Here is a 23,507-nt window from a genome sequence, read left to right on the forward strand (position 1 = left end):
GGGACCCAAGTGGGGGGCTGGCAGAGGTATGGGGTGCAGACATGTGTGCACAGGCATGCATATGCAGGCGCGCCCCGGGGGGTGCACCAAGGCCTGGGTTGGAACAAGTGCCTGTAAGTGTATGTCCGTGTGCTGGCCCAAGTGTGGGGGCGGGTGCCTGAGGGTGTTGAGTAGGGGAGGGTCTGCTGCAGCAGGAAGAGGGCTGAAGCAGGGGGTGGGAAGGGAGGAATAGCTGGTCTCGAGTGGGTGGGAGAACTCAGGGAGCAGGAGGTGGAAAGTAAGAGCATGGTGGGAAGGAGAGACTGGCCCTACTCAAGGAGGGGCAGGGGATCCAGGCCTGGAGGGCCAAGGCCCTGGGGGCGGGGGGTGGGGGCCAGAGCTGACTTGGCTTCTCTCTCCCTCCTGCCCTCACAAGGCCACACCTGCAAAGGCTGGTGCCCAGCTCACCCAGGGGGAACGACTGCTCACCTCTGGGAAGGCCCCCCCATCCTTCCCCACACCTCCCAGGGTGACAGGGTCCTCCCCTGGAGGTGGGAGACAGTGGCCATTGCACCCTGCACCCCGCCTCCTCTCGGGTTACCTGGGCGGCTGGTTCTGGCCTCAGTGGCAGGCGGCTGTCAGCACCTTCATCCCCGGGGGGCTCAGGCCCCCACGCTGCCGCCCTCCCAGGCCCTGACTCTGGGCCGTGGTGGTGGCGCCGAAGGCAGCGGAAACCTTAGAGGGGCCGGCAGCGGGAGCAGGGGCCCCTCATTATTGTTTCATAAGCCAGGGCCCAGCCAAGAACAATGCAGGACATGAAACCACAGGAACCTGATCCCTGAGGCTCACCTGAGAGCTGGCAGGGTGGGGCCGGGGTCCCTGGGGATCCTGGCGCCCAGAGCCCAGTCAGAGGCCAGTCTGGTTACAGCCCCAGGTGGGTACAAGCTCTCTGGGTTCCAAAAAGGCCACCACTAGTGGGGCCTGGGCAGGGCCAAGAAGTGGGGCCAGGAGTCTGTACACAAAGCAAGCCAGAGGTGGCCCATCTGGGTTCAGTTTCACCCCTGCTCCAGAGCCAGATTCAGATCAGAGCTCGGCTGTGGGAGGTGTCAGATCCTCTGCCTGGCGCCTTGGCTGCCTTGGGGACCTCGCCAGCTGAATGAGGAGGGAGCTGCTCACCATCACAGCCAAGGAGGCCCAACCCAGACAGGCCCCGCAGCACCCCAGCCCATCATGGCACCTCCTCCCTGCTTTCACCCCCAACCCCCATCAATACCACGGCCTGCAAGAGGAAGCCTGGCAGGCAGTCCCAGGCTCTGATTTGCTGTCTGGAGGTAGGCAGGGGCCTCAGACGGGCAACAGGCCCAATCCCAGCTGGGTGATCTCAGCCCAGGGGCTTCCCCACTCTGAGCCTGCTTTTCTCTACAGAACTGGGATGCGAACAGAAACTGCCTCCTAGGGTGTTATGAGAGTCAAATGAGTTAATATCTGTAAAGGGTTTAAAATGGTGTGTACATTTTAAATAATGGGAAAATATCAAATAGAATTAAGTGTTAAATCAATTGAATAGCGTTAACTATTCCCAAGAACACACATGGGAAAGGCAGTGTGGAGCCTGTCTGCAGCGGGACCTCTCCCTCCTGTGCAAGCTGCCCCCGACCCAGGGAAGGCTGTGATTTCCAGACTCCGCCCTCCCCCCCACGCCAGCCCATGGGAGATTCAGCTCAGAGTAGAGCACTGAGGTACAGGCCAGAGCCTAGAGCCCAGAACCCTGGGGGTGCTCCCCAGGGTATTTTGCAAGGTGCATTGGTCAAGCTTGGGGGAGGGGGAGATTTGCCCTGGGACCGGGGCCATTTCTGTATAATTTAGGGTAGATGACTGTCAGAACTGGTTCCAGCCCCAGGAGACACCTTTATCAAGTCTTCAGGGATATGATTATCCCCAGGACCCCGCTGGAAATGCACAGCTCCCTCAAGGCTGGGGGATGCTTTTTTAGCACGTAGATTCTGTGACTCCACTTATTTGAAACTGCTCATCTGTGAACCTGATGACTCACCAGCCTTATCTCCCACCCCGGTCTGGCTCCAGAGCCACATGGATTCAGAAACCACCCTGCCCCCCATCTCACGCGGCAGAGGCCCTGTAGGCCCTTGGACTGGGCCCAGCGTAGGGAAAGTTTGAACCATGAAAGATAGATAGATGATCGGTGGAGACAGATAGAGATAGATAAATAGATAGATAGATATGACAGGTAGGTATGTAGGGAGATGGATAGATGGAGATGGATAGGAAGGTAGTTGGGTAAATAGATTAGAGAGATGGATGGGAAGGCAGCTAGGTAAGCAGGTAAATGGGTAAAGCAAATGAGACAGATTGCTAACAATCACCTCTCACTACCCCAGACCTCTCCAGGCAGGTCTTCTATCCCAAGTCCTCCACCTCCTGAAAAAACTCAGGAGTCAGCCAGGTTTCACCCCATGTTGCTCAGGGACGGTGTTCTGCAGCTTCTGCTATTCAATTAATTCTGAAATGTGTCATTTGTCCCCATCATCAAGCATGAGAAATTATTCCTTTTCCTCACTAGTCATCCTGATTCACTCTCCCTCCTTGCTTTCCATTCTCTACCCAGTGGTCAGTATGACTGAAAAAAGCAAATCTGGTCACTTCACTCCCCTGTTTAAAATCTTCAGTGGTTCCCCCAGGCTCTCAGGAAAAAGTTCAAAATCCTAGCATGTGTACAGGACCCCAGAAAGCCTGGTGAGCTCCATCTTCCATACTTGTCCAGAGTTCCTCTCCTCTCCCTCTTACTGGCCTCTCTCCAACCTCCAAGGCACCTCCTCCTTTCTGCCTCAGGGCCTTTGCATAACCCCTCTCCCCTCAACTTCTCTGGTCAATGCCCCACAGCCTTCACCCAGTGTCATCTTGGGGAAACTGTCCCAGTTACCTTATCATTGACCCTCGGCCTCTTGCGGTTCCCCCGGACACATCCCAGCCACGAGTAAATCATCAGTGGCAGGATTCCTTTCTTAGGCCCTGTGTCCCTTGCTAGACCACAAGGCCCACGAACCAGGGACTATCTAGTCTTTTAATCACTGTTTCCCCGGCAGCTAGCAACACACCTGGCACATTCTAAGCACCTATTCAAGATGTGTGGATGCACGAGCTGGCCCAAAGTCTCAGCAGGGATGCGTAGAACCTGAGATAGACGTCAGACCCCTCGGAACCCAAGTCTCTACTGGTGCAGGCTCACTGTCTCCCCACCCATGGGGAGTAGGTCATGTGCATAAGGCGAGACTCACGGGACTTTCAGGCATCTGTCCCTGGGGTGGGCGGAGGGGAGCTGTTCAATGAGTATAAAGACACCTAAAAGAAACTCCCACTTTTCTGGTCTTTCAGTATCAGTGAAGAATGGGTGCCAATTTTAAGAACAGTAAGGTAAGGAATAGCTTACTTGAGGCCAAGATAAAAGTAGGAAGAGAAAACCAACATGCTTTGCATAGAGTGTGACTTGGGCTAAGCAGTGTCAGAGGCCCCGAGTGGGGAGCCTGGTTGCCCCAATTTACCCATTAGCAGGGTGAAGCCAGAGGGTCAAAGACCCACGTTCACACTGCAGGCAAGTAGCACCGGGATCCTGGCTGCCTGGCCCCACGGCTGAATAGCCACTCGCTGGCAAGGCCACCTCGCAGAGTGAAGCCCTGCATGGAGCTGGCCGCCAGGTCCAGGAGGACCCTCAGGACCCCTGGGAATGACGAGCCATGGAAGGTCAAGTTCCTATTTATGGTGGTGATGGAACGTTTTGCTTTAGTATCACTGAAGAACAGGTGGCTAATTTAAGAACAGTCTAGTAAGCAGTAGATTACATGAGGCCAAGATAAAAAAAAATCAGGAAAATGGCTGGAGTTTGGGGATGATTAACATACTTCAGCCACCTCATGCACGGGGGGCGGGGGGGGGAACGGTGTGCCCAGGAGGAGAGCGGCATCTGCGTTCAGCAGCCAGTTAGTGGCCCACAGGAGTCCCAGCCCATCACGGGCTCCCCCACCCCACACCACCCCCACCACTCAGAACAGTCGGCCTACCTGGTGCCCTGCTCTGCGGGCCTCCACAGGGTGGGGGCAGTTTTGGCTGTGGTTCTGGGCCAGCACACTGGCCTCAATGTGTTCACGGGGGGCACTGTCAGCCACCCCCTCCATGTCGGCTGAGTCAGGCTGGGAGAGCTCCTGCAATCCGATGGTGGGGCCTGGCAAGAATGGGGGCAAGGCCAGGAGCAGGGGACTGGCTGGCGGCGCACCCAGACCCCAGCGCCAGCTTGCCCCTGGACAGGAGCAAGGAAATAAGGTCATTCATCTGTCTGTTCACTCAACAAACATTCATCAAGCACCTACCAAGCTCCAGGCACTCTGACGTGATTTCTAGTAGTTACTGCCAAGTTGGGCAATGTGAACTCTGAGGACCTGGAATTAGTCTGGGGGTGGAGGGTATTCCTGAAATGCATATAGCCAGGCCCCTCGCCAGATATTCCCAGTCGGAAGCTCTGGAGTGGCGGCTTGAGGGGTACATTTTAAACAAGTCCCCTAAGGGGTTCCAATGCACCTAGGAGATGGAGGGCTTTGTTGTCCTGCATTGTGAATAAGAGGAATGCCAAGCTCAGATGAGCCTGCTAAGGCTCACAGAAGTTCCCTGACTTGCTCGAGGTACCAGTGGCTAAACTGGATTCAAGTCCAGATAATTGTGCCTCCCATCCTCCTCTGCATGGTGGAAATGAGGGGCGTGGGGTCACATTGCCAACTCCCACAGGTCCCATGGGAAACACTGGAGTGCCGCAAAAGGGCTGCCAGGGATTTTCAGTTGAGGACAGTCACGGCAAAAATGCACAGCATAAGGTCACAGCAGGGCTGAGCCAGAGAGAAACCCTGGTGAGGTGACCCAGCCGGGGCTCTCTCTGGGGGCTCCAGAACCCGGACGGGGCGTGGGGGGCGGGGGAGCGCCACCAGAGGAGTGACTTGAAGATGCCTGCTTGCCCACAAGAGCCCAGGCAGGGTGCGTGTCAGGCAGCATATCCATATCCCAAACGCACCTTCACCTTAAGTTGCCCCCAGGTCACCTGCCTATACCAGGGCTCACCTGGCGAGTTTCCTCGGGAGACTCCCAGGGGCTCTGGCCTTTGTTGGCAGCCTGGCCTTAGACCTGGGGACTCTCACACCCTCTCCTGGAGCAGCCAGGGCGCAGGTCCCGCCTTCCTTCACCATCAGACCTGCAGGAGAGGCGGGCGGGGCGGGGTGGGGCAGGGTCGGGTGGGGCACTCACTGGTCCTCGGTGGCCCCGCGGTCGCGGATCCTGGATCGCAGGGAGGGCGGGACGCCCATCCCCTGCCCAGCCTGGGCGGGTCTTTCCCGTCCACACAACGAGGACCTTGGCCCCAGGAGGAGGGCAGCGCCCCTTTCCCGGGGACCGGCGCCGAGGGCTCCACCCCACGCCCCCCGCCGCTCTCATCCCCTCCCCCGCCCGAGGTCAGGCGCTTGTCCAACCCCGCCGCGGCCGCGAGCGCCACCGGGACACGCACGCGCCCCCCGGAGAGGGACCCCCGGACCTCTCGCCATCAGTCAGGCGGCCCCTGCCCTCCCTCCTCCCCTCCCCTCCCCTCCCCTCCCCCGCCTCCCCTCCGCCCGCCTCGCGCCGGGACGAACCTGAGCCCGCGCGTCCACGCGTGGGGGGCGCCGGGGCAGCGGGGCGGGGCGCAGCCCCTCATTTTAACAATGAATCAGACGCTGCCCCGGGGGAAGACGAAGGCCACGCCCCCGCCGCGCTGCCATAGGCCCCTGTAGGTGCCTTATTTGCATGAGGGCTGTGGGATTGGACAACTCAGGACAAGGGGCGGGGCGGGGCGGGGCGGGGCGGGGCCCTGATGCCGGGAGCGCAGCACCATCCTCGCGGCAGCCGGGGCAGCCCCCCCCCCCCCGCACGGCCGGGGTCCCCAGGGCGCCCCAGGGAGGGTGGACGCTGGCACTCCGGCTCCTTGCGTTATGCTTTCCGCGCGCTCACTCCCGCCACAGTCCTCCAGGCTGACGTTAACCCGGGTCCCCCGGAGTTTTCACGGAGGGCTCGGCTCCCGTCCCCCACGTGAAGAGTGGACGCGGGGCTCCCCCCCGCGCCCGCGCGCCCTCACTGACGCGCCTCTCACGAAGCGCACAATGCCCTTTTTAAAAACTGCCCCCCCCCTTTTAAAGATTTATCTATTTATTTATACAAGAACCGGGGTACAGGACAGATGCGCGGGAGGGTGAGCGGATTCACCAGAGCCAGAGCGGGGAGCAGAACAGGCAGAAGGACCCCAGACACTGCTGAGGGGAGCCGCGGGGAGACAGGAGGGGTCTGCGCGCCATGTGGGCATCTCCCTGGCCGGCCAGGAATCGAACCTGCGCTGCAGAGGCCGCGGACAAAAGCTGTCCCCTCTCTAAAGCTAACATTTATTCTGCCTATGTGCCAGCTTCTACTCCAAAACCGTTACATTCGTGAGGACTTAGTGCGCGGGAGGATTAAGTCCCACGACGCTCATTTCACAGCAGCTGAGGATCAGGGGATGAACCTGCCATTGTCACACAGCTGGAAGCGGCAGAGCCAAGACTAAAACGCTGATGTGCCGACTGCTCCAGGCACCAGAGTGTCTTCATTTGCTAATTCACCCAGACATTCACACAGTACATGCCAGGCCTCCCTGGGCTCTGGGGTGATGGTAACGTGTGAAATGTGGTTCCTCCTCTGATGAGGAGCCCACTGGTCAGCGGGAGAGAGAGACCAGGATGGAACAGAAGACACAGATGCGTAACAAGGAGAGTGAGCTTTGTGCTTGGCCGGCTACCGTAAGTAAAACAGGAGACTCAAGCTTGACATCCAGCCGTAGCACTTCCTGATTATGAGCTTGGGGAACCTGCTTCACCTTTATGTGTTTGGTTTGAGGTTCAAACTTTCCATGTTCTCCGTTCTGCTGGCCAAAAGGCAGCCATGATGGCTGAAGCTCAAGCAGCCATCTTGGACCATGAAGTGGAAGCTGTAAGAGGTTGCACAATAATAAAACTAAAACCTGCCACCCCAGCCCCAGCCTTCCAGAAGCCAGGTTAGCGCCTTCCTCTCTCATAAGCCACTTCTTTTAAAATTGTTTCTTGTTATTTGCAGCTAAACCTAATCCTTCTTAATAGAACATCAAGGATCCCAAGGCACTCCGAGGGTCCCCTAGGAGAGTGAGCAACAGGAGGAAAGAGTCCAGCATGGAACATGGAGAAGAGGTCCTGGGAGAAAAAGAGCAGCTCTCCAGAAGGTTCCAATTCCATCACTCTAATGACTTGACAAAATCATGGGGCTCAACCTCCTTGGCCTGCCAGAAGAATAGATGACACAAATAGGAGAGCATGCAAAGGTTTAATAAAAAGTTTAATACTTGTTTGTAAACACTACAATTCCAGATGCAAGTTGTAAATGGTCCCATGTGCCTGGGGCCAGTGGAAGAGCTGGGTCTCAGCCAACAGCAGCCGCTGCAAACATATAAGGTACACTGGGGATGGCAGGTGCCACGGGAAGTGTTTAGACCCATGGTTGTTTCTGCCTCCAGGCAGCCCTCAGTCATACCATGGCCAAGCTGCAGGGCCAGGAGCCAGACCCAAGCCCTGCTGCGCGCATGTTTCCCCAGGTGCAGCTCTTCCAGCTCACAAGGGATGAGGGTGAGGCCAACACTGGCCTGGGCTGAGAACCAGAACTACCTGGAGAGCTGGCCACAGGCCCCACTCTGCCCAGGATGGAGGCAGCCAAGCATGGCAGCCACCCCGCCCCAAGCAGAGGGGAGGACAATGGAAAGGCAGCAGGAAGAATGGGTAAAGGAGCGAGAAGCCAGGTCACGGGGCCTCCCAGCCACCAGCCCTGAGTTTCGCGTTCCTAAGCCTAGGTGTGGCCTTAAGTCACACATGGCCAATATCAGAAATCTCCAGAAGGTGGGTTTTGATGGTGACATGGGAGATGACTATCCCAAAAGGGGCGGGACAAGACTGCTCCTGCAGGTCCTTCAGGGGTGAGTGGAGGGAAGGTGTGTCCTGCAGACCTGCTCCCTCTCCTCTAGGGCCAGGCAGGAGCTGCGGCAGGGCTGCCGTCACGCACTCTCCAAGACCCAACCCTGTCTCTAGTCTAGAAGCGTCCCCATGGCTGAGAACACATTTGACACACTACCCCCAACCTGCAGACTCCTGCAGTCCCGATGTGAGGCTCTAACACAGTGCCTGCCCCCCCAGCCTGCTCTTGGCACAGGGTTAAGGACAAACGGGTCACATTGCAGTGAGTCTCAAAAACAGATGAAGGCCGAGTGGAGGTACATGTGCAAAGATGTTCCATACCTCCCAGGGAGGCCAGCTCTTGGCTGCCTGCTCCTCCTGGGGTATGCGCCTTGGGGTACAGCCCTGGGTTGGAGAGGTGCTCAACTGCTGCAGAGCCATAACCTCGGTGCAGGCTGGGTTACCAAGCTGAGACCGGAGGGCCTGGTAGCCTAGGCCAGGGTGGGCCCGAGGCTCAGGCTCACTCCCCACTGTGGCGGGCTCTGCCTGTGAGCCGGCGGCGCTGGGTCTTGCTGGTGCGAGTGGCACTTGGGGGCTTCTTGGTGGAGTCCTGGGCCCGTTGGGGATGTTTCTTCTTGACCTTTTTACGATTGTGTGCATGCAGTGAGGCCGTGAGCGAGGAGATCCTGTGGGAGATGGAATGCTGGTGAGGCTAGGGCCTTCTTGCACCCTAGAGAGCAGGGCACAGGTGGAGGGCCGGGTAGGGGGATGACTGATGGCCCAGCTCATGAAGAGCAAGTCAGAACCGGCCCCTCATGCCAGGAGTGCCAACTCCATTCCAGAGACAGCCTGCTCTGAGTCCAGGCCTCTGGCTCCTCAGCTCATGGAGGGAGCCTGTGCCCAGCCACTGAGGGCACCAGGGTCAGACCTGGGGGAGGGGTACGACAGAGAGGAGGGGCTGAGGCCCATTCCACAGGCCAAGGAGGGGGATTCCATGGGCAGGGCCCTGATTCTAGCCATGAGGAGCAGGCTCACCGCTGGGACAGCAGGGGGTCTCGGGACTTCCTGGGTAAGGCTCTGGCCGGCTTCTCTGGGGATGATGGCTCCTCCTCACACCCGGTCCCTTGCTAGAGAAAACACAGCACAAGCACTGTCATTGAGAGTGGGGGTCAGGGCCTGGGCTGGGCACCCTGAGCAATGACAGCTCTGACCAGTGGGGCCAGAACAGGGCCCAGAGAAGACTGTGGGTGGTGAAATCACCCTGAAGCGGGGACACAGGGGACTGATGAGCTGACAGACGACACCCAAACACTTGCCAACAAAAGAACTTGGAAAACGGGAACAGGGCTTGTCTGCGTCAGGATGCACATAAGGAGCATAAAACAGACGGTGAGCGTAAGATCAGGGCCGTGTGAGGGAGCCGGGTTTCCCTGGCAACTGTGCACACACAGAACGGAAATTCTACACAGTCCAGACAAACACAACTTATTTGACACAAATGTTTCATAAGAGGACATTTACTATAATGTTTTGCTATTTTGTTTTATTTTTTAATGCTGGTTGTAACCTGCTAATGACTCAAAATCCATCCATTGAAACTCACAGGCCTCACGCTACTTATCATGCAATAGGGATGACAATGCACAGGCATCTCCTGGACTAGCCGCCATATCCCTGCAGCAATCCCACAAGGCAGGTGCTGTCACCAGCATCCCGCAACTGCTAAAGAAGTGAGCAGGCAAGGTAAAGAAACCCCCCAAGCTCCTATAGCCACTTAGTGGCAGAGTTGGCCCCTGAAGCCCCAGGGGCCTGGGGTTTTGCCTAGGCCCCAAAGGGCACTTGGAAGGAAAAAGAATCCCTTGCACGGAACCCCCATGACACGGGCCAGCACCCAGCAACCCCCTGACAAGCCAGTCTGCCCTGCTGTCCCTTCTTCCCCAGGATTGGGAGAGACACCCACCTCAGGTGGGGGCAGCCCCAGCAGCCGGGCCCCCGAGAGGTCCAGGTCACTGATGGTGGTCACGGTGACTGTGTGGTTGGGGTGGTCATACTGCACAGACTCGGTCTTGGCTGTCACCAGCCGCTCCAGTTCGTCTGCCTCCTCTGTGCAGGGCAGGCACAGAACTGGGTCTCAGCCCGGAGCGTAGAGAGCTAGGCTCCAGCCCCCCTCCCAGCCCTGGTGTGCAAAGGCCCCTCTCTGTGGGATGGTTAGTATCCAGGAGGCAGCTGGCTCTAGAGCCTGGCCTGCACACAAATGTTGTAAATGATCAACTTCTCCTCTCACATTCCAGAGAGACCTCAGACCCCTGGTCACCACCTAGGACAACCTGCTGTGACACCAGAAGCTGCTGCCACTCCTTGCCTCCACCCCCAGTCCCTCCTAGCCTCAGAAACCAGGCTTTCTGCTCAGCAGCAGTATACCAAGAGGTTTGAGTCTCCTTCTTCTGGGCTCTGACCAACTCAGAGGGGGCCCCAGATCACAGTCAAGATCGTAGAGCGAGTCAGCTTCTGTGCTGCCTCCCCAGCCCCCTCCTCCACCCCCAAAGGGGTAAATAAACCTTGGCCCAAGGGTTGTTCCCCAGATCCAGCCAGGGTGGGACTTACCCAGCGCCTCCTCTCTCTCTGCCAGCATCTTCAAGTACTCCTGGTGGCGCTGAAACCAAAGGGACCACATGAGTATGGCGCCCTGGTCCCACCTCAGACAAGGTTCAGTGAGACCATGGTTCTGGGTGGAACCAGTAGATTCCATCCAGAACCTCTCCCAGACCTGAGCCCAACATGTTTCTACCTACATAAACCGCTTCCCAGACCTGCCCACACCTTCCCGCATCCCCTCAGATGCCCCTATTCAGGCCATCTGAGGCTGCAAGTTCCCTGGGAGTCAGAAACCTCCCTGCAGCCCATCTGCATTCCCCCTCACACCTCTTCCCGGAGTTTTTTCTGCTCCTGCTTGAGCCGCTGCTTGATCTCCTCAATGGCTGCCTTTTTCCGCTCCACCTTGCGCTTGTGGAAGCCTGTGAGGTACTCCCTACAGGAGAAAGACAAAGAAGAGCAACTAGAAGATATGACAAGGGCTCACTCTAGGAAGAGAAAAACAGCTAACACTTCCCTACTAGATGCCTGCCACCCCAGTTTACACGTTAACTCATGTAACCCTCACAACAAGGTATCTCCCCCCTTTACAGATGGGGACACTGAGGCACAGAGAGACTAGGTTGTTTGCTGAGAATCACGGAGATTATAAGGTTCGGGCAAAGAAGAAAACGCTGCTTTCTGCTACTCACTACCCTCCAGGGTTCTTAGCTCCAGGCAACAGGGTCAGGTGGTGGACACAGGTTGTGGCCTTAGATGGGGGCCCTTCTGCACTGGCAAATTCCATCACCCAGTGAATTAAGCTACGTCTAGGAGGGGCTGCAAGCTCACCCCCACCTTCACAAACTCTCTCCTGAACCAACACCTCATTTCCCCAGGCCGCCTGCCCCCTGGACCCAACTGTAAGGCCTGCTGAAGCCACCCTGGGTTTCTTTTCTTTTTTTTTTTTTTAAAATAGAGGCATGTTTTACTTATTTATTTGTTTGTTTGCTTTTGTTTATACAAGCACTGGGTACAGTCAGAAGCGCGGGAGGGTGAGAGAACTCACCAGAGCCAGAGCGGGGTGCAGAGCAGGCAGAAGTACCGAAGGACTCTGCTGAGGGGAGCAGCGGGCGGCAGGAGAGGTCTGCGCGCCATGCGGGACCCTCCTCCGGTGGCCGGGGAGCAGCCGGGGATCGAACCGGCGCTGCAAAGGCCGCGGGCAGCTTCGCAACCCAGCGCTCAACCGCTGCGCCACCGGGGAGGCCCCCACCCTGGGTTTCTTGACGATGCCCCAGCACTCCCCCCGCCCTTACCCAATCTGGGCCCCTTCCCATCTCTCTAGGGCCGGCTGCTCCACTCGCATGTGCGCGGGGGCCCCGCCCTGGGCGACTCAACACCATGTACCGGACGGGCCGGTCGCTGAGGCCTCCAGCTAGGGAGCCCGAGGTCTGGCACACACGCCGGACGAGTTCAGTAAAAAGTCTGGCGAACGAGTAAACGGGCTGGGGCTGCTCTCACTCCACTCGCCCGTCCTTCAGCAACCGAGCGGCCGGCCGGCTGCGAGCGGCGTCGGCTGCCCGACTCTGTACCGAGCCCCCGGCAGCCCCGCCGCGCTCACAGCAGCCCGGTGCCCGCGGGGCAGGGGCCGGGCAGGCGCGGGCGGGGGGGGGGGGCGCCGGCGAGCGCCGAGGGCGGGGCCGGAAGGGCCGGAAGGGCCTCCGCGTGAGCGCGCTGCCGGGGCCCGGCCTCGGCTTCGGCCCAGCCCGGCGGCCGGAGGGGCGGCGGGCCCAGCCTCGGCACTCACCGCCGTTTCTCCTCGTCGAAGCTGAGAACGAGCCGCGGCCGCCGGTCGTTGCCATCGCGCTTCTTTTTCTTGTTGCGACCCATAGCGGACAGGCCTCCGGCAGCGCGGCCTCCCCGCCGCGGCCACTTCCGGGTGTCGCGTTTTCAGCCTCCGGCAGCGTCTCGCGGCTTTGGCGCCACAGTTCCGCTTGCCGGGCCCCGCCTTTTAAAGGAGCCGCCCCGCCAGTCTCTGCGCCGCGCGCTCCTGTGGGCGGAACGCAGATCCCTGCCCCCTCGGCGACTCGCAGCCGCGCCCTGGCCCGGAGTCAGCCGGGAGCGCGAGGCCCCGGGTTCAGCGACTGGCACGGCGCGCAGTAGGCGCTAATAAGAAACTATTAACGAGGGGCCTTCCTGGTGGCGCGAGGGGGGGGGGGGCGGGGTGAAGCACCGCACTATGAAGCAAGCCGCAGCCTCTGCAGCAGGAGCTCGATCCCCGGCCCACCAGGGAGCTACCCACATGGCACGGCAGACCTCTCCTGTCGCGCCCGCTGCTCCCCGCAGCAGTGAACTTCATTCAGTCTGCCTGTTCTGTTCCCCACTCTGTCTCTGGTGAATCCTCTCAGCCCCCGCATCTCTGGCCTGTACCCCAGCTCTGTATGCATAAATAAATAAATCTTAAAAAAAAGAAAAGAAACTATTAACGAATAGCCAAAGGTTGCTGAGCCTTTGATTCGGATATCAACTCGGCTTTTCCAAGAGCGCTGTTTCTGGAGCCAGAACAGCCAGATTAGAATGTAGCCCCCGCCCCCCATTACTGCGGTGTGGTCCTGGACCATTTGCCTCCTCTGTGCCTCAGTTAACCCATTTTACAGTGGAGATTAACTTAGAGTGACTTTGTAGCCTTATGGTGAAGCAGTGGTTTGCAAACTTTGGCATCAGAATCCCACAGACGGCTTGATGAAACCCAGATCGCTAAGCGCTCCCTCTACCCCCCAACCCCCAGTTTCTGATTCAACAAGTCCGAATGAGCCCCAGATTTTGCTTTTCCAACAAGTTCTCAGGTGATGCTGTTGTTGTTGGACCAAACTTTGAGAGCAGTGACCGTGAAGGATGAGTTATGTAAAGTGTGCATCACCTAAGATATGCCACACCTGTCTGTGCCTCCATTCCCCCAAGCGTGGAATGGGGTCTAATACCACATCCGCATTGAGAATGAGGGCACGAACATGAAGGTATTCATTAAAACTACAATGAAGGGGATTTGGGTAACTGGCTTGTTAGCTGGAACCCCCTCCTTTTCAACGCACTGTGTGGGGTGCTGTGGACAAGCTGCTCCACTTGTCTTTAAGGATAGGCAGGTCCTTTTATCCCACTGCAACTGAGTGTGATGAACCCCAGCTCCCAAATAGGGACAGGCGGGTGCAGCAGGATCCCGCAGTCATTACAGTCCAGGGGATGACACCTCTGCAGCCAAGACATGGAGGCTGCAGGAGCTGGGGGCAGGGGGAAGGGCTTCCTGTATGAGGTGACCGCAGACCTGCCCCAGGGTGGGGATACCGGAAGAATAATAGCCTGTTACAATGCAACCCTCTCACTTGACAAGTGACTGGAACCAGAGAGTGAGGAAGCTCACATGATTGAGTGCCTGCTGTGGGCCAGAGAGGACACACAATTATCTTAGAGAAGACACACAATTTGTCCAGGGTTACACGGCTACTCTTTGGTCTAGCTGGACTTGAACCTTGGTCTTTGGTTTCCAAGCTAGCAGCGCCGGCTCTGGGCCCTGACCTTGTAAAGGAGGGAACACTATTCACGAAAGTTGCATTTGTACCAGGAGGGTCCTCTGCGCAGGCATTCCATGTTGGTGCTAAGTGCTTCACCCTCAAACCCAGGCCACAGGCCTTTGAGGCTTCACGGTGATGAGCACTGACCCTCCGGCCCCTAGTGGCCATACATCTCACTCTCCGTCAGAGAGCGGCCTGGCGAGTCCAGCTCCTGGAAGATGCCCAGCTTGCTGCCTCCTCCGTTCCCTGGCCCAGTGTCTCAGTGCTGCCACCTGCTGCTGACCAGGCCCCACCACCAACTGTTTGTAGACAAAAGTGTGGCTACCAGGCTTGCCAGATCATCAACTAGTCCCCCCTCCACCACCACCACACACCAGATTCCTAAGGCTAAAATCACCCATCCTTTTAGGGTTGATTTCTCCTTGAAATTATTATTCTTGTTGCATTTATTTCATGCTGCATTTATCCCTGAGCCACATGTTTTATTTCTATTTCTTCTGGGATGTCCTTCTCTTCTATGTGTTCTCCTTTAGCTTAGGAACAATTTAATCTTTTTCATTTACAAGCCTCACTCTATGGCCGAGGTGCTCAGGGAGGGGTTTCTCTGGCCAGGAGCTCTGGAAATTCCTCGCATACCTTGGGGACTTGGTTCACCTAGATGTGCTCCATGACCAAAGACTGCATCTAAACCCGTGTGGCCAGCATTCCTCTCTGCATCTCGTCTGTGTGGTAAATTCAGCATTCTTTTTTGTTTCACTGGCCCTGTGTCCAGCCCCACTGTTTGGCCTGGGCACTCCCACTCACTCTGAAGATTTGAAGCTCTCAATTTGCATGATTTTGTTAGATCAAGTGAATAGAGAACTATCTTTAGAGATCACCCAAGGTCACTTATCGGAAGAACTGGAATTATTTTTATGTTTACTGAGCACCCACTGTGTGCCATGAACAGCAAAAGATGGCATGTTCTTGGGCCTCCCTGGTGGCACAGGGAGTTAAATCTGAGTGCTATGAAGCTATTGGCAGCCACTGTAGCACGAGTTCAATCCCCGGCCAGGGAGCAACTCACATGGCATGGCAGACCTCTCCTGTATTGCCCGCTGCTCCTCTCAGCAGTGTGTTTCAGTCTGTCTGCCTGTTCTGTTCCCTGCTGTCTCTGGTGTGTCTTCTCACCCTCTGCATCTCTGGCTTACACCCCAGTTCTTTTTTTTTTAAAGATTTATTTATTTTTATGCAAGAGCTGGGGTACAGGTACAGGACAGAGGTGCAGGAGGGCGAGAGGATTCACCAGAGACAGAGCGGGGAGCAGAACAGGCAGAGCAATGAAATACACTGCTGAGGGGAGCAGCGGATGCAACAGGAGAGGTCTGCCACACCATGTGGGGATCTCCCCGGCCAGCTGGGAATCGAACCCGCGCTGCAGAGGCTGTGGACAGCTTTACAGAGCTGCGCTCAATCTTCTACACCACCAGGGAGGCCCCTACACTCCAGTTCTTGTATGCATAAATAAATAAAAAATATTTAGGAAAAAAATGAAGTCTTCATGATGATCTTGTTTGGGGTCTGAACTGCATTTTACTGCAGCTCAGAGGGATACTTGTCTGAGGTCAGACAGGCAAAAAGAGCAAGTGCTGGTGGTGGAGCCCTTCACAGGCTCTTGGGACACAGTGAGTCTTAAAATAGGGGAAGGAAACTGACCTACTAGGTGCTGGGCACCATAAATCTCTTTTTTCTTTTTTAAACTGAGGATTTTTTTTTTAGTATTTATTTATTTATGCACGCAAGAACTGGGGTGTAAGCCAGAGGTGGGGTGGTGAGAGGATTCACCAGAGACAGAGTGGGGAGCAGAACAGGCAGATTGACTGAAGTACACTGCTGAGGGGAGCAGTGGCTGAGACCGGAGGGGTCTGCTGTGCCATGTGGGCTGCTCCTTGGCCAGCGGGGGATCAAGCGCGTGCTGCAGAGGCTGCAGATAGCTTCACAGCACTGTGCTTAACCCCTTGCGCCACCAGGGAGGCCCTGAGTCCATTTTCCTTCCTCCACATCCAGTGGTCTCTCTCCTTATCTTCCCCAGCTTTTCTCTGCTTGATTTTAATACCAGTCCCAGTTCCCTGAGGTTGTTCTGCCAGCATAGGGAGAATCTGGGGTGAACGATGAGAACAGAGAAAAGCAGTTGAGACACTTCCTCAAATGTCCAGCAGGTGGTGCCCTATCCACAGACTTACAAAAATTTTCTGGGTGCCTCAGGAGAGCCTGGAGATTGGGTGTGGCTCTTGGGACAAACTGGTCTCTGACTCCCCCTTCCCAGGCCCCCAGCAAGTGCAAAGTCATCCTCCTTGGCCCTTTTAGAGAGACATGCACCCCCCTCACCTCGGGAACCCATGAGATGGAAATCCACCCAAGGGGGCAATGAACCAAATAGTGATCCCCATTTTATAGATGAGAAAACTAAGGTGGGGGTGAAAGAGGCCTACCCAGGTGATCCAGCTAGCACCAGCTGTCCTGAAGAATGAGATGTGACGACCCCCCTACACACACACCTCAGGAAGCTGCTCTAGGGCTTGGAGGGAGCCACTGGGGTTCTCACTGGGAGCTATTTGAAACAGCTTCTGGACCAGCACCCTGGTGGCCCTTATCCTGCAGGATTGGGGTACATAACTCTGGGCTACAATGCTGGGGTACCTGAGGAGCCAGTAGAAACCAGGCACTTATGTTATCACCAAGAACCTGTTTCTTCTCCTTTAAATTGGGGTAATGACATCTCAGGAGGGGGTTTGGGAGGGACAGGAAGACACTGCCCATGAGCACTTGCCACAGGCCTGGCATTGAACTTGGCTCCTCCCCGTCTCATCCTCACAGCAACCTGTCACAGGCTGAGCTGTTATCCATCCCCGCAGTCATAGCAAGACTAAACTGGGTTCAGCGAGGTCAGCGGATACGCTGACCACACAGCAGGTGGCCTGCCAACCCTGAACCAGATCTCCTCCTCCTGGCTCCTGAAAACAGGGGCCAGGGTTATTCTTCTGCCACCTCCCTCTGTGCTGCTCTGGCACCAGGGCGGGAACCCATCTCTTTCCCCTGGTTTCATTCCCTTAGCACCTTTTGAGCACCTGCTGTGTGCGGGGCCCGGTGGCTGGGAGCTGCTCTGAGGCAGCTTATGCAGTAGTCACTGGGCCCAGGGGAACCCGGGGGAGAAGGTGGCACTGGCCCTTAGGAGGAATGCACTGGGGAAGGGATGGAAGTGAGGGAGGGGCAGGGCCTGGGGGCCGGGGGGATCCCTTCTCTTTCACACCCACATATCCATACACATGCGCACAGGCACACACACTTAACAGATGGAGGGGAAACAGAGGCAGCTGCCTTTATTGGGCCATGAGCCAGGTGGCTTCACTCAAAGGCCAAGCACTTGATCTTGAAGTCGCCATCGGCCGCCATGTAGCTGATGGCCTCCAGGCTGAGGCGGTTGGGGAACTTGAATGTGTGTCCATCTGGCAGCTTGATGGTCAGGTCGGCCTTGTCGAAGGAGATGAAGACCTGGGGGAGGCAGGGAAGTGCAGTGAGGAGTGTGGACCCCCGCGGGAGCCTGGGCTCTGCAGCCTCGCCATGGCCTGCGGGTCAAGGGTCCTCCGGAGCCCTCTCCACAGTCCCCTGGATAGTGAGGCTCCTGAGGTTGGGAGAGCGGAGGATGATGGGGGAAGGTGGCGGGGAGGGAAGGGAGCATAGGAAGCCTCCTGGGTCTCTAGCCACTAAGCCCACTCTGCCCCAGCCCAGGCAGGCCCCCCGTGCCCCAGGCTCCAGCCCACCTCCACCACACTTCCCGGCTGGAAGGGGAAGGCCGGCTCGCGATGCTCCACCCCCCAGGCCCCGCCATCCTTGCTGTTGCACACGATGGTGTTGGAGTCTCCATGGGCGTCAAAGCGAGGGTTGAAGTGAAGGCACAGGTTGTCGCTGTCCTTGCCCAGGTTCAGCACAAAGCTAGGGAGTAACCAGAGGGATGGAGGTGTCCTCGGGCTGTGGGGTCCGCGCCTCAGCGCGCCAGCCACACACCAGCTGGCGAGGTGGTGTGGGGGCACCTGCATCCAGCGCCACCCCCCCCCCCAGCAGGAGCAGGGGCCTGCGCCCAGCGCCACACCCCGAGCAGGAGCAGGGGCCTGCGCCCAGCGCCACCCCCCGGGCAGGAGCAGGGGCCTGCGCCCAGCGCCACCCCCCGGGCAGGAGCAGGGGCCTGCGCCCAGCGCCACCCCCCGGGCAGGAGCAGGGGCCTGCGCCCAGCGCCAGCCCTGCCGGCCGTGCTGTGGGGCCTTGAGCACGACCGACACTAGACCTCTCTGGACTTCATCTCAGTTTCCTCATTTGCAGGGGAGCAAGGAGGGGTGAGGGGTGAGGGGTGACCTTGAGGCGGTGGCCTGGGGGGGGCAGTTCCGCCTGTCAGTGTTTCAGTCGCCCTGGTGCCAGCAAGACGCGTGACACGCAGCGGGTGCCCACTAACCGCGGGGCAAATGCACCAATAATACTATGTTTGCTGAGCGGGGAGCGAACCTCGCTCTGAGGGAGGAACCGAGCGGACCGCGCACGGGAGGCGCGTGGGCGCCGCGGTCTGCGGGCGGATCGGGACTCCCGCTTCCCCAGCCGCGGGCCCCTGCACTGATTGACACCCCGCTCCGGGCGGCGACGGCCCCACGTGACTCCAGAGGCGCTCGGGGCTGAGAAGCTGCCACAGGCCGAGAGAAGTGAGAGTTGCTGATGGTCGGTCGGGGTGAAGAAAGTGAGGCTCTCGGGGAAAGAGGCCCCCCAAGCGAGCCCCGCGGGCCCCGCCCCGCCGATGGCCCCGCCCCGCCGATGGCCCCGCCCCGCCGATGGCCCCGCCCCGCCGATGGCCCCGCCCCGCCGATGGCCCCGCCCAGGGCGGCGAGTGGGCGGGGCCAGCCAGGCCGGTGACGTGTCCGCAGCTGGTTTAGTTTAAGAGGCACCAGCAGGGAGGGAAGGGGTGACTATGGTGGGGGCGTCCAGACCCCGAGGAGGAAGTGACTCATCCAGAAAACGCTGCCTGGGCCGCGGTGTTAACCCCTCCCCGCCGGGAGCCGCCGGCCCGAGCGGCCACGCCCCTGCGCACCCCGCGGGGCCCGCGCCCCGCGCCCCCCACCCGGCCTTCTCCCCTCACCTCTTAGCGTCGGGGGCGACCTTGCCCACCACCTTGAGGGACTCCCCAGGTTTGAGGTTCAGGTTGCTGGCGACCAGACCCTGAGCAGACAAGAGCGGCCCAGCCGCGTTAGGGGAGCAGCGTCCGCGGGGTGGCATGTGGGGTCCCCACCCCCCCCACCCTCGATCCTCCCAGAGGCCCGGGGACCCGGTGCAGCTCTAGCCTCTTTCTCTGCACGGCCTGGGAAGGAGCCCACTCTCAACCGGGTCTGAGGTTCTGGAAGAAATAGCCAGGAGTTTTGGCCTTTCTGGGAACGTCGGGTGCAGAGCGGCCTGGGGGGGCGGGGGGTGCTGCCTCAGCTCCTTATTCACTGGATGAGAGCCAGGCCCGGTGCGGCTCACGCCTGCGGACAGCGGCCCGCGCGGGGCACACCCTCTCCCCCTTTAAGCTCCTCTGCAGAGAGGCGCAGGGGCCCGAGAGGAGGCCCCCGAGGAGCCAGGCCAGGCCCCACCGCACAAGGGCGGGAGGCCGGGAGCCGCGGAGTGGGCGGCCTGGCCGGCTCGGGGTTCACAGGACAGAGCCAGCAGGCCGGGACCGGGGGCCAGGAGTTAACGGGTGTTGAACTTGAACTGTTGCCAGAACTTGAATCCTTTCCCTCCTCCGCAAAGGCAACGCAGAGGATTCTTAGGCACCTCCCAGTGGGCAGCAGGGAATTCCCCAGGCCAGGCGCGCTCTGCCTGGACAAAACCACCTCCACCTGCTAACGCAGGCCCCTCCCGGCCACCGCTCACATCCTGGCCGCTTTTCAGAAGTCTCGGGAGCAGAGGGTGACTCTGCCCTGGCCTGAAGCTGAGACAGCTGCAGGAGAGGGACAGGAGCCCTGGGGGGGGGGTAGGAAGGGAGGGAGAAAGGGGAAGGTGTTATTAAGGGGCCCCCTCGCTCCGGGGGCCACGCCCTTCCCACACCACTTATCAGAAAGTTGCAAAATGTCAGATCACAGCAGATACAGCTGTGCTGTCAGGCCCTGGAGGAATCCAGGAAAAAATTTAAGCCAAAAAATTTGGGGGGGCCATGGCGCCCACCCCCATTTTACAGACGCGGTCACTGAGGCCCAGGAAGAACTCAAAGGGACAACCTCGAGGGGACCTGAAGCCAGACCCTGAGCTGACTCGCTGTCCTGACTGCCCACGCCACCCCGGCTTTGGAGCGGGGTCCCCGCACTCACACAAGACATGGCTGCGGAGGAGGGTGCTCCTGGGGACCGCGGCGGCAGCTGTCAGGAGGCTCGGCGGGAGATCCAGGCCGCTGACCGCTCCCACCTTTTAACTGGACCTGACCCGCGCGTCCCGCCCCCCTGGAAGCTCAGCCAATTGTAAATCAGGGCAGGGCTGGGGGCCAATGGGGCGGGGCCAGCGGAATTTTGAAGCCTGGTCAGGAGCAGAGGAGCCCAATGGGCGCGAGCCCCCCTCTCACTCCGTTAGCCCGCCCCGGGCCCAGGCTCCACCCTCCACCTTCTTCCATTCTCCCTCCCCCTCCCCTCCCCCCGCCCCCTCCCCGCAAGAAACTGTGCTGCGGCTGGGATTGGGGGAGGCCAGTGGAAAATAGTTTCAGGATGAGCTAGGCCAGGAGTTAGCGGGAAGGGGCCTCGGGCCAGCGTTCTGCGCTCAGCGCGGGGGTGGGGGTCAGAGAAACCACTGCGAGGGTGCAAGGTCTTCAGAGAATTAGAACTGGGGTTCCAGGAGGCTGCTTCCTGGCCAGGGTCAGGGCGTGGCACCCTCTGTGGGTCTCTGCAGAGGGCCCAGTACTTCTTAACTCAAGGCCCTGGCCCCCCACCCCCAAGCCTCCCCCACCCCAACCAAATTGTGGCTGAGTCTGGTGCTGCTCACTAGGGCTAAAGAAAGGCTGGGCGGAGTGCCAGGCTGAGGCTGCAGGCCCAGCTCCGGCGCAGGCCTCAGCCCTCAGGCTTAGGTTCTCTGGCAGGTTGCTGGTCATCCACTAAGAGTCTCTGGCCTGTCTGAGAGGGTCTGCCCTTGACGGGGGCCCAGGACAAGCCAGGCCATGAGGGGTGGGGTTCCCATTCTGTGCACCCCCATCCACTCTCCTCACATCTTTCCCTCAGAGGTACAACCTTTCCCCATCTACGCAGCAAATGCTATGCTGAGTATCTACGGCATGCCTGGCCTGCAACTGGCCTCAGAGGATTCCAAGATGAACTCCCAGTCTCCACTCTCAGGCAGCCCACTGTGGGGTGGAATCTGGTGGAACAGGATTCAGCTTAGCAGGATGATGGCTGTGAGGGAAGTCTTGAGCAAGCAGCAGAGAGGGAGGAAGACTCCAGGAGGTGAAGAAGGTGAGCCTGGAAGGGTGGCCAGGTAGAGGACCTGGCCTTCTACTAGGGAGAGGGGAGCCGAATGGGAAGTACAATTCGGGGAAACAGCATCAGTGCATGATTGGCGCTTAGGGGAAAGGTGGGCATGAGGCTGATCCTGAAGGGCCTCTGAGTGGCCGGACATTGCTTTGAGGGCACTGGGAGCCATGTAGGTTACAAGCAGGTTGGGTACTGAGGCCAGATGTAGCTGAAGGGATGATCACTGTAGCAACAGGTTGAGGGGAGGTTACCGGGGTGCTCACCTCCCGCACAGGGACCAGAAGGAGAGGTGGAGGAGGGCTGTGGGGAGCACTGGGCAAGGGTGGCGGGCTCACTAGAGGAGTTTGTCAAAGGCACCTCCTTCTCCACAGCATCATCTCCTTCTGAAAGTGCCAGCACCCGAGCAGGAAAGATGTGGACCAGGAGTGACTCACATCTGGATGCCAGGCCAGCACAGCACCCGCCCTGCCCACTCCCCGCTGAACCTCCTCTGCCCAGTCTCACTGGCTGCCTTCCTCTAGACCCAGAGCCTCGCTGCCATAGGGGGGGTGGGGAGTGCAGGGGGCCTGGGGTGGGTGCAGAGAAGAGGCTGAGCTGCCCCCTGTGAGCCCCTCGTCCTTCCTCCCAGAACAAGCTGGCTGCCTCGGAAAGGAACCACAGCAGGCCCAGCTGCTGACTTTCCCCTGCACTTCCGCTTAAGGACTACACGCATCCTCTGCCTGCTGAGGGGGAGTGGTGGGTGGTGGTGGGGGGGTTATTTCAGGGGGAGTTCCAGACCCAGGTCAGAGGTGCTCGGGGCTAATCCTTCCCCTCCCCCATCTAGGGGGTCTGGCTGGCTGTTCCAGCCGGGTAGTTGGGCTCTACTGAGCCGCTCCTCCGTTTTTTTGTTGTTTTTTCCAATGTAAAATTTTGTTGGTTTAAATTGTATTTTTTCTACTGAAATAACATTAGTTTACACTGTACATGATTTCGGGGTACAAGTTCCCACTTCTTCACATGTATGTTGATGTTGGGGTTTGGTGAGTGGGGTTCTTGGCTGTGTCTCCCGTTGCGGGGCACACGGTAAGTTTATCGAGGAAAAGTCGCTTGCATGGACAGACACCAGCGGTCGGTGGTAGGCCAAGGACCGCCTTTCGTCAGAGCGAGGGCGACCTCATTGGTGGGATTCATTCCTTTGTGGAATTTTCTCACTTTGTGGACTTTATTTTTTTACTTTGTGGAATTTATCGCTTTGGGGTTGGATTAGGTTGGTTTTCTATAACAACTGATAATCCTTTCTGTGCCCCCTCTGCAGCCCCCTCCCCACTATATCTGGTTCAAAATTATTATTTTTAAGATTTATTTATGCAGGGCCTCCCCGGTGGCTCAGCGGGTTGAGCACAGCGCTGTGACGCTGTCCGCAGCCTCTGCAGCATGGGTTCGATTCCCTGCTGGCCAGGGAGATTCCCACATGGTGCGGTGGACCTCTCCTGTCACGCCCGCTGCTCCCCTCAGCAGTGCTTTCTGTCCTTCTGCCTGTTCTGCTCCCCGCTCTGTCTCTGGTGAATCTCTCACCCTCTCGTGCCTCTAGCCTGTACCCCATAAATCTTAAAAAAAAGATTTATTTATGCATACAAGAACTGGGGTATAGGCCAGAGGTATGGGGGGGGGGTGAAAGGATTCACCAGAGACAGAGTGGGGAACAGAACAGGCAGACTGACTGAAATCCACTGCTGAGGGGAGCAGTGGGGAGACAGGAGAGGTCTGCCGTGCCATGTGGGTAGCTCCCTGGCCAGGGATCGAACTCAAACCCAGTGGCTGGCCATAGCCTGACAGCACTGAGATTTTAACCCCTGTGCTACCAGGGAGCC

At 58.5% G+C, this 23,507-nt stretch overlaps 3 protein-coding genes across 6 annotated transcripts in view; all 3 read right to left on the reverse strand.

Annotated features, from left to right (window-relative positions):
- The window catches only part of TRIOBP (TRIO and F-actin binding protein), a gene marked incomplete at both ends in the record, with an annotated part of 49,424 nt that extends 45,255 nt beyond the window's left edge, over positions 1 to 4,169 (reverse strand). Inside the window, one exon of the mRNA XM_084255696.1 lies at positions 4,056 to 4,169. Within this exon, the coding sequence (XP_084111822.1) occupies positions 4,056 to 4,169 (114 nt within the window). The remainder of the gene's footprint in view (positions 1 to 4,055) is intronic.
- Positions 4,170 to 8,532: 4,363 nt separating this feature from the next.
- On the reverse strand, positions 8,533 to 12,534 carry NOL12 (nucleolar protein 12; the record flags this gene model as incomplete). Of its 4 annotated transcripts, none has more annotated exons than XM_084255882.1 (6): positions 12,391 to 12,534; positions 10,935 to 11,040; positions 10,617 to 10,656; positions 9,973 to 10,115; positions 9,048 to 9,139; positions 8,533 to 8,698 (listed from the first exon to the last, which is right to left on the reverse strand). In XM_084255882.1, the coding sequence occupies exons 1-6, from the start codon at positions 12,471 to 12,473 to the stop codon at positions 8,533 to 8,535; spliced, it is 630 nt and encodes a 209-aa protein (XP_084112008.1). In that variant the 5' UTR covers positions 12,474 to 12,534. The 4 variants fall into 4 exon arrangements, with proteins under 4 accessions (XP_084112008.1, XP_084112007.1, XP_084112006.1 ...); XM_084255881.1 differs by having other exon boundaries at positions 10,617 to 10,665; XM_084255880.1 differs by having other exon boundaries at positions 9,967 to 10,115; positions 10,617 to 10,665.
- A 4,957-nt stretch (positions 12,535 to 17,491) lies between these two features.
- Positions 17,492 to 20,616, reverse strand: LGALS1 (galectin 1). The gene is made up of 4 exons (XM_084254552.1): positions 20,515 to 20,616; positions 19,311 to 19,390; positions 17,953 to 18,124; positions 17,492 to 17,683 (listed from the first exon to the last, which is right to left on the reverse strand). Exons 1-4 carry the CDS (start codon positions 20,521 to 20,523, stop codon positions 17,537 to 17,539), a joined length of 408 nt encoding a protein of 135 aa, XP_084110678.1. The 5' UTR covers positions 20,524 to 20,616; the 3' UTR covers positions 17,492 to 17,536.
- Between the last annotated feature and the right edge of the window lie 2,891 nt (positions 20,617 to 23,507).

Source organism: Talpa europaea (assembly GCF_964194135.1).
Source record: "Talpa europaea genome assembly, chromosome: 15".
Classification (NCBI taxonomy): domain Eukaryota; kingdom Metazoa; phylum Chordata; class Mammalia; order Eulipotyphla; family Talpidae; genus Talpa; species Talpa europaea.